Below are 10,634 nucleotides of genomic sequence, written 5' to 3'. Positions count from 1 at the left end.
CCAGGAACTTTTGTTCTGCTGGCCTGTGACGCAACTAGTTTTACAGAAAAAAATAGAAGTTTTATTGTTGCGTTTATTTTTAAAGAAAGGAGAGGCGAGAATGAATGTTCAGACATCAGAATAGTTTATTTAAGTTTCAAGTAATACAGTAGTAGTCAAGGCACTGAACGAACAGACGAGACAAAACACAGAAAATAGGCAAAAATGTGAAAGCACTTCAATAAAGTAAAAGCTCAATTAGTGTCAGTATTGTTAATGGAGTTACATTTTTTAAAGGACAAACACCTGATATTCCCTAATGGGGTTTTCAACAGAATATTTTCACTCACTTTTCACTTTTTAAAAAACTAAAACCTGTTTTTTTTCCTACTCTCTTTTCTTCCTTTTTTGTAAATCAAAGCAACCACAGTTGGCATGAGGAAGATAAATTCTTCGGACCTTTTCTTCCCCTTCTGCTGTTTCATGTCAATATTATCTATTTTTTTGTGTGTGTAGTGCAGGTGCAGTTGTGTGCAAGAGGGGGGCTTTCATGGCGCGAGAGGAAGCAAACCGGGGTTGCCACACCACTGTTTTTTTTTTTTTTTTTTGTTTAAATCGGGCACTTCAGACACACTTGGCACATTTCCCACACACCTGGCTCAGTCCTTTACCTGACCCGCTGCTGCTGTCTCAAGGCAGCCTTTGTGGACCGCTTCATATCTCAATGTGCTACATTCTTTGGTGCACCACAGGGGCCCTAAGTGTGTGTCATCATCATCATCGTTGTCATCATCATCGATTAAGACAACAGGAGTTCACCTGAATCCCTCTCAGGACCATGAAGGCGTAAAGTTTTGTGCACTTAAGAGAAAAAGGCAAAAAAGTTTGTTCTGTAACACGTCACCTCGCTCACTCACAAACACAAAAACACTGTGGTTTTTGTGTTAAACTACTTGAGGCTGCATCAGGAGGGCACCCTGCAGCGCCAGCATCGCGCCTCACTATTCCCAGGATGCATTTCTACATTAAAGAACTTGAGTTTTGTTAATGTAATAATTCCTCAGGCTGCTTCCATAATGTCCTCAACAATAGCAGTCTCCCGCTCTCCCAGGTGGCTGTTGAGGTCGGGAGGTTGAGAGTTTTGGGAGTCCAAGAGCTCGAGAGGTTCATCTGGTGCCAGCACCATGGTGGCAGCGGTGGAGTACGAGGGTGGCAGCTTCCCTCTGCTCCCCCTCCCTCCCCTGCTCCCTTTACGGCAGCAGACGCAGTGCAGACAGTCGTGGACGTTGTACTTGAAGAGGCGTCTGCAGGGATGGCAGAACTGGTAGAAGAGCAGCATGAAGAGCACGGCCAGGCTGTAGCAGATCAGCAGCTGGACGCACAGCAGCGGCGCGCACACGTACTCGTAGAAGTCCGACTTGAAGAAGTACCAGAGCGTGATGAGAAGGAAGTTCTCCACGAAGCGCCCGCAGTAGTAGAGGGCCAGGCGGCCCCAGCGCTGCTTCCTCTCGATGAGCTCCCGGTGGGAGAGGTCCAGCTGCACCGCTGACCAGCAGAAGATGTTGATGCAGGCGTAGAGCAGCGTGAACATGCACAGCACCACCGTGGTGCCCAGCTTGGAGAAGTTCTTCTCCACGTTCTCGGTCAGTGAGCCCTTCTTGGCCCAGAACTCGACCCAAGGGAGGAAGAAGAAGAAGAGCAGGTTGGCCATACCGACGAGAATGACCCAGTGCGTGAGCGCCGTGCTGAAGAGGACCAGGGCCGTGATCCGGGTGGCGATCTCCAATCCTCTCCACACGATCATGCACAGGTAGGCTGCGGGACGCAACCGTACCTTGTAGTCGTCGTATCGGATCTGGATGGCCAGGACGCTGCACACGAGAGCTCCGTATATGATGGAGATCAGGGTGATGATCATCAGAGCCACTGAGGACACAGACACAAGTCAACTGTTACCAACCAGCAGTAAGTCACTACACAGTCACTGAAGCAGCCTGTGTAACCTCTGCTGAACAGTGGCTGCTGTGGCCACAAGTTAGAGTTACTTACGTAATATGTATGTCCATGAGTGTTGGTATGAGTGTGTCTATATATGAATGTACATTTGTTCAGGTATTTACATATATCCTGTTGTGTCATCCTGTTTTATTCAAACTTATCATTTCTCTGCTCAGGTCTCACTCGTTAATGAGATCCTAATCTCAATGCGACCTCCTGATATATATACATAAGTTAGAGGTTAAAGGTCAATGCTGAAACAGTAATAGCGCCCAGACCTATGTACTCTTACTTTAAGGGTATTAATTTGGAAAAAATTCTCATAATTCAAGACAATCAAATGTAAAACCACAACCACATCCTGACTCTTTCACACATTTACCAGTGTTTCAGTTTGCTATGACACAGCTCAACTTTTTGTCTGATATCTTAACAAAAAACAAAAACCACTCTGCAGACACTTGCCTCTTGATAACGGTGGGGATAAATGCAGAACAGATTTACTCCTATAACTAGATTATATGAATTTATTCAAAATCTTCCGTCCTTACTTGAGTGCATTTACGTGCACTGTAAAACCAGCTAGTGCCATTTCATTCAATTGAGTTCAAAGTGATGAGTCACCGTCTTTAAGAGCTGCTACTCTCACAGAATTTAATCTTTTAATCAGTTTTAGAGGTGTTTCCACTTTGCCAAAAATGTAAATCAGGATGTAACACTGTCAAGTAGTTATTTTTTTAGAGATACAACAGACATAATGGAACGGCAGCATTAACCTTAACCTCTCAATTGCTCTTACATCTTGCAGGGAGGACATATTTCTCCTGTATGGTGGCGTACAGCTGCAACGTCAGTTGAGGCGTGGAACCCAGAAACGCCTGAATGACCGCCGTGCGTTTGAAGGCGTTCCTGTGCATGGCCAGCTTGCGCTCCTGACTGGCCGATCTCCCACTCCATGGGCGTCCCCTGCCCCTTCTTCAGGCTGATCTTCCTGGAGATGGTGACGTACGGCTCCTCCTTTTTGCCCGCCTTGAAGTAGACCACGAGAGCCTCAAAACACCTGGGAGAGCGAGAGTGTGAGTAGAGTGACATTTGTACACCAACAGAGGGCAGCGCAGTATTATGTTTGAGTTACAGGACTGGGCGTTAGGATGTGTTGTGTTTTTAACAGCAACATATAATCATCAAAGAGAAAATGTAAGAGCAATATAGTTTAGAGAGCAGAATAAAACAAAGTATCAGACGTAACATATCAGCTTGTTGTTGCAGCTTGTTTTCAGTCTTGTAACAAGATATTTGTGTACTTATTATGGACACAACATTGATTTCAGACAAGCAGTCATGTCAGGGAGCCTTCATAAACAGACCTATCTTTTCAAATCGCAGCTAAACAAACACAAACACAGTTATGTGGCTCCACCAGAGGGCAGTCCGAAGAAAGAAATCACAGTTCCCTGAGGCCTGAACAGATGAAATGAAAATCTCTGGGTGTGGCTCTTTTAACCTTTGCAAGGTAAATGCTCTCTGTGTTTGGTCACAGGGAGGAAATTTATACTATTCATGAGGGGGGAAACATGTTTTTCCACCTTCGTGGTTTCTGCTCCAAGACGCACAATGAAGAAAGTGTTTAGTGGGATTTATGGCACAGTCACAGCTACAGTTAAAACCTGACCCCACCTGACACAAATGCTATTGATATTAATTCATAATCAAATGTTTCAAGCTGCAACAAGGGAACTACCTAAACTGGAAGTGCAAGGTTTGCAACTGCCAACAAACAAAATGTTATAATCCTTGAATAATACTTTTTAAATGACCTGTAACTCTCAGCCCTGCACATCTGCCTCCAACACACAAACCCAGCACTTTAAGGATTCCCACCATTGTGCTAAAACTCACATCACTGTGCTGGAATGTTATCGTTTCACTCCCAAACTATGGACATTAAAAAAAAAAGAGGCTCAGGAATCCCTCATGAACCTACTTCCCCATGGTTCAACTATGTGCTGCCGTCACCCTGCAGAGTCAGCGGACATTTTCAGACACTGTTGGTTCAGCTGCCGCTCACTGCACTTAACAGTGCACATGTGGCTCAGTACCAAGCTTCCACACCGATCCCTGAGCTGCATTTGGCCCAAACGTTTAGAGGCTGGGGCGAGGGAATTCTTGTCGTTATTTGCAAGCTGGCCCTTATCTCTTCGCGAGCGCTTGCACACACTCTTACAGCACGTTCACTCCTGGACTGATAGTCACAGGCAGAGGAGGGCAGCCTTAGTGTACAAGGTTTGGAGTACAGTAACAGAGGAGTCACAAAAACCTGATCTACTGACATCCTTTCCTTGGAAATCTGGCAGCACAACAGGCTGAGGACAAAGTATGAGGGTGTTGAACTTGAGCCAGCCTGCACTTAGGATCCTGTAAAGCCACTGAGAGGCAGACTGAATTTCACTTGGTGGAGAGAAAAAAAACCCAGCATGACTGATGAATGCATTAGCCAAGAGAATCAATACGCTGACGTCCAACATCTTATGGATTTATAAAAGGAAACACGCAGGTTGCTGCTCTGTATTTGCAGTCTGAACAGAGTCTGTTCCCTCTGTGTATGTGTGTGTGAGACCACAGCAGCAGTGGTAGTATCACAAACATGCAAAACAAGAGAACTTGTCTTTCCTGCGATAACTTAAATAGTGACGTTTCTCTGACTTAAGGGCAGCAGAGCATTCAGGAAATTCTTTCAACAGCTCTTTAGCAAGATCATCCTGTTTTGGTCTCTTGGGATTACCCCACGAGGCTCATCACGCTCACTGACTCGGCCTCATCAGACTGCAGGAGAGAGTTTGTAAAACACAGAAGAGACACAAAACAAGAAGCTCTGCGTGCTGAGACTGGTCCAGACCGGCAGAGTAATTATGTAGTTTCTGTCACTGCTTTGGGAGCGGGATCTTGTACTTAAGAAGACAAGTCAAAACAATGTCCACCCTGTAGCCCTGAATCACCCCCCCCTGCAATGTTTTCACATTGACTGTGTAACTGTGTCACATTCTGGTGGACTCTGACGCAACTAAAACAAAACCTCTTAAATGATTTAAAAGGTTTGTCTGTGCAAAATGCGAGTTGTGAGTTGAGATTCCTCTTTTGATAGCAGATGTGGTGTGTTTGGCTGTGAAGCAACAAGATCAGCAATTACACCATCCCTAAACCACACAGGAAAACTCCCATCTGAGGCCGAGAAGAAGCATGATGTGTTTACAGCAGCGTGGCGTGGTATAGGAAGAGCTGGAAATAAAACAAGAGGAGCAGAACAGAACAGAGTGAACTGTGCAGCAATAACAGATCCTACACTCTGTTCTCTGGCTGCATTAAAACATACAGAGACGTCACAGTTCATCGTGACAGATGATAACTATAAGACGATGATGCAGCAAGGCTACTTATTACATTGGAAGCTGCTTCGCTGTCGTGGCTGTTTTAAATCACAGGCAGGGGCAAAGCATTCTTTGGGCTGGAGGGAGACGTGTGCAGGATCATAAAACAGTAGCGTACCTGACAGATTCAGCTGCTTCTGGTTTTAGGTGCTCACATTTTTCAGCAGAACCATCCTTGATATTCTGGTTTTCTTCTGACTTCAAAGCTAACTTCTGTTGACTTAAAAAAAAATGCTCATAAGTGTAAGAAAACATCAGAGATCTCTTAAGGAGAAGAGCAGATCCTCAATGTCTGCAGTACAGACACAGACAGCACGTGTTCTGGACAGGGTGTACAAACTATCAGTGATATGTTAGCTTTTGAATTTGTCAGCGATATAAATATATTATATAATAAAGCTGCAGTCACTTTCCATTCATCTTCTACTGGGCGTCTGCACTCATCGTTGTGCTACTAAATTCTCCTTATTAGATCATCATATTAGCAGTTCCTGTTTGGTTTTGCTTGTTGTTTCCATTCCAGCTGATTTCCTGTCACTTCGCCCCCATTTATACATTAGAAACATATTAGATTGTTGTTAATTTCCCATGTTAAGGGTCACTAGTACAGATATTAAGGAATTACACATAATACACAAAATTTAAAAGAAAATACACATTTGCTACAGACTCACATCACTGAGTGAAATGTAAGACTTTTATTTTAAAGAGTGAACAGTGGGGCAGGTGTGGGATGAATCCTTGTCTCTCACTGGCTACTCCTGCTCTTAGCCTGCATGTGATTAATCATGAGATCACTTGAGTTGGCCATAAACCATCATGAGATGGCGTACACATAAAGTCATATGATGAATGTCCTTTAATCTTAAGAACTTCTTTTACTCTTAGGTTGAAAAAATCACATTTAAAATGCCTTTAAGCTCCACATTAAAGTTCTTCACTGATTAGGAGCAACAAGACACATTTAACAAGTGACTGACTCCTACTTCTAGCAAAGTGTAAAAGGCACTTTTAAGAGTGACTCTGAGCCGATCACACAGACAGGGTATTTAAAACTTACTTTCATATTAACTGAAGTCCAAACATTTTGTTTTAGCAGTTTAGAATACAGGCTCTGATCTCTTCATCCTTTGAACATCCTCGTAAAAATAAAGAGGTCAGACTGTTGTGCAACAATAGACAGTCAACAGTAATGTGTTCCTAAACAACAACTCCAATATGTAGGCCACGTGTTGACATGGGAAGTACCTGCAAACTGAAAATGTTGACTCTGCTTTCAGGAAACGTAGCAGCTGCAGGGAGTTGATCTGACTCTTTCATGTGGCTTTATCTCTGATGTGTTAATAAGTGATTAAAGACCAGCGGCTCAGCCCCAATACTATGAGCTGCATGTCTTATTTGGGTTCTAGTGACACAACAGGTAAAGACATATCAAAGTCATTTATATGCCTTTTAGCAACACTTTCTACTGCTGGACATTTTTCCTGTGGCAGGTAACCTGCAGCTGAGGACAAGGTTGAGTTTCTTGCCCTGTAAAAGAACACACCCTTTAATTAACTCTGCCAGTAGTATTGTAAATTCAGGGCAGCACCTGAAGGCGCTCTGTTGACAAATCAAAGTTCAGAGAGGAGGTATCAAGTGTAGATTTGAATTTCAGAGGCGTAAAGCGTGAGTCTATGCCTACAGTTTCCTATGTGAGTTACGGTTCGTCAAACAGGTCTCTCTGCTGAGATCAACTGACACGGAGGTGCAAGCTGGCAGCGTTCAAACAAACACCTCCCTCAAAACAGACAATATAAAACTTAGCAGGCATCCAGGAATAAACCCAGCTGTATTATTTCTAGAAGCCTTTTCTGGCAACATCTACAACCTCTATTTGACCCAACTCCTCCTCCTCATCCTTATCCAGCCAGACCTGACTACTCTGCAGCACCAAGGCCTATGGGTGCCATTATCCTTAGATGAGGTCATACAACAATGTGGTGTACTAGCCATAAATGAGAAGGATGTGTTGCTAGGGCGGATGCCAGCTCTGCAGTGTCATCTGACAGACTGGTTTTGGAGTCTAGACTGCAGGGGTGGGGTGGGGGTGGGGGGGGTCAACTGTGATCCAGAGGACGTGACCACAGCACCAAGGAGACTTGGTATTAAAAGACGATGGGGAATATTAGAGGAAGAGCTTCCTGTTTTGATGTCTACTCATATTCAACACTTCTGATGATGTGGGAGGTTGTTACATTCTCAGTCATCCATCCTGTTCTACACAGTTTCCATCTGGGGTGTGATTCAGCTAATGAATACTGATGCTTTAAGTCTATCTTAACAAACTGTGTTATTTAACTGCAACACACTGTTGTTTCCAAATGTGCCAAAACTTCAAAATGTATCATGTATGATGACATACGATGGAGGAAAGCAGCACCTTCTCTCTCTTTTTCAATAACTCAGTTCCATAATGATAAAATACTGCTGTACCATATCAGCTCTGAAAGATCACTGACATGCTTTGATGCACTCAACAGATACCATCAATTTGCATCCCAGTAACTGTTCTGCAGTGTGAGGGCAAAATAAGATGCATAAGGGATGGACTAAAAATTAAACACTAAGGTGTAGGGCTGCAACTAAAGATTATTTTCATTATCAATTAATACTGTCAATTATTTCCTCAGTTAATTGCTTCATCTCTAACAAGTCAGAAAACAAGAAAATTCTGGTTATAATTTTCTAAAGCCAAAGGTGACATCCTCACACTCCCCAAACCCAAAGTACATTCAGTTTATTATCATGTAAGATCCAGAGGAGTCATCAAATATTCACAGCGGCAAAGGTTTGGTAATTTTGCTTGAAAAATGCCATCTCATCGATTAATTGTCTAATTGTTTCAGATCTGCTCTTATCCGTAACGATAAAAGGGTGCAGCATCAAGTTAGCTCTCAGAGGCCACTGTGGTGCTTCAATGCACTCAACACAGACTGCCGATTTGGATTCCATTAACTGCCCCTGCACAGTAAATGGAAAGAGGAGACTGCATGTCCGGTAAGAAGGAGAGATGACTGCAGATGAATCAATGAGGAACAGTTCATGAGTACTGTGTATTTATAGCGACAGTATATCAAAAATTCAACTAAGTCAATTTGGAAAGATATGACTCCTCTGTGCTTTTACATGAACATTGTTTTTGCACAATTTAAGTTGTTTACTACAAATCAGCAGTGCTGCAAAGTAAATAAGTACAAGTGAGTTTTGAGGCACTTGGACTTGAATACTTCTGTTTTCTGATTACTTCTACTCCACTACATTTATGATAACTTTACTTACTTTGTGGATTTATGTCAAAAAAATAAAATATCAACAAATAAATTCTAATGTATTATGACCAGACTTAATTGAACCCTATGACAAACTCACAAGCTGCCCAGCAATATATAAAATAATAAAAATGAGTCCCACGTTTATAAGCTGCAACATTAAACTGACTGATAATTATAGTCTAATACTGTGATATACAGTACTGTGCAGAACCTTTAGGCACTTGTTTAGATTCTTATCTATCATGCAGCACCGTCAGCGAGGTGTCTGATCTGTCCCTGATTAATTCTGCAGGATGAGACAATGAGCCCAAACATACAGCCAGAGTCATAAAGAGCTATCTTCAGAGACAAGAAGAACGAGGAGTCCTGCAACACATGGTGTGACCCCCTGATCAGACAGAGACCTGATCTCAACATCACGGAGTGTAGGATTACATCAAGAGAGTGAAGACACCAAGACAGAGACAACTGTGGCAGGTTCTCCAAGATGCTTGGAACAACCTACCTGCAAAGTACCTTGAAAAACTGTTCACAAGAGGAGCACTGGTGCTATTTTAAAGTGGCCACACCAAATACTGATTCAGGTTCTTTTTCTGTTTACTGCACTTTGTGTGAAATGAACTGATAAATAAAAACTACTCTTTTCGAAAATAAAGTGAGGATCATTTAGTGTCTCAAACATTTGCATGGTACTGCGCATTATTCTGAAATGGGTCATTCTGGATAATGAGTACTTTTACTTTTGGTTCCTTAAGTATTTTTTCATGCTAATATTTTGTGCTTAAGTAAAATCCTGAACGCAGGACTTGTAACAGACTGTGGTGCTGCCTCGTCAGTAAAAGACCTGAGAAACTACTTCTTTCACCACTGCTGCAAATCAAATCTACAAACTGTTGTGTGAAGGGTAAACACAATCTGGATGGTAAGTAGCAGTAATACAAAGTGCTCCATTGTTTGTCGTTAATGGAAATTAAACATGCAAACCACGACCCTGCCTTCGTGTTGCACCTGACCTCCACCCTCTACCCACCCACCCACCTGATGACGGGGCCGAGCAGCAGCAGGTGCAGGAAGAGGACCAGGGGCCGGTCCCTACCCAGGTCCCTGTGGATGAACGTCAACGTTAGCTGGATGAGCACGGCGGGCACCAGCATGAAGGCGATGGTGAAACCCATCCAGATGACATCCTCGGTTTTGTGGTACATGCTGCAGAGCAAGGCGGCGGTGACGAACTCGGCGCAGTAGAGCACGGTGGCCAGGACGACGCTGAGGGGCGCCCGGACCCGGCTGTGATTGACCACCAGCATGACCCCGTTCTCCGCCACCGAGGGGCACTCCTGCGGGTCTAGGTCGGAGATCTCCCGCTCCTGCTCCTCCTCCATGGCCACTTCGCACATGTTATCACTAAGTTTGTTTGATACGCCGAACTGCCGCGAGGAACCGTTTCGACGTCGCTAACGGCCGTTGACGTGAACTCGTCTCGCCGTACTACGCTCCAAAAACATCACTTTTAGTATTTATTCCCTTTAATGCGCCGTCTCTCCCAACTTTCCACCAAGTTGATCATTTCTCGTTTCTCATTGTATTTAACTTTACTATTCGGCTGTGCCACTGCTCCATTACAGGCGCTCTCTCACCCAATCAGCCGCTCTTTTATTGTCTGATTTAACGTCGTCGTACGTGGCGATACCAGCCAGTGTGTGTGTGTGTCCTGTTTAAATCCACGGGAAACCACAGCACTGTCCGCCCGCAGTGATCTCTGCGCTGTTGTTGCACCGTCAGTGAGTGTGCAAGGTCGGCAAAGTTCAGCCTTATCGCTCAGTCAGTTCATCATAAAAAATTAAAAAAAAGAAAACTCAGCCAGGCGGTCGTCGTCAACCCAAACTCGGCAGGTTACATGTAGCCTGAAGTTTGAATA

The 10,634-nt window shown here is 43.8% G+C and overlaps 1 protein-coding gene across 1 annotated transcript; it reads right to left on the bottom strand.

The window, feature by feature from the left end:
• Positions 1-101: 101 nt before the first annotated feature.
• On the bottom strand, positions 102-10,125 carry xkrx (XK related X-linked). Its single transcript, XM_018660183.2, is given in 4 exon segments — positions 102-1,905; positions 2,777-2,912; positions 2,914-3,037; positions 9,755-10,125. Coding segments are annotated over 4 exon segments (1,485 nt in total). The 5' UTR covers positions 10,114-10,125; the 3' UTR covers positions 102-1,039.
• Between the last annotated feature and the right edge of the window lie 509 nt (positions 10,126-10,634).

Source organism: Lates calcarifer, linkage group LG8, assembly GCF_001640805.2.
Source record: "Lates calcarifer isolate ASB-BC8 linkage group LG8, TLL_Latcal_v3, whole genome shotgun sequence".
Taxonomy (NCBI): Eukaryota; Metazoa; Chordata; class Actinopteri; family Centropomidae; genus Lates; species Lates calcarifer.
The sequence above is the reverse complement of the archived record's forward strand: the minus strand, read 5'-3'. Positions and strand labels throughout refer to the sequence as shown.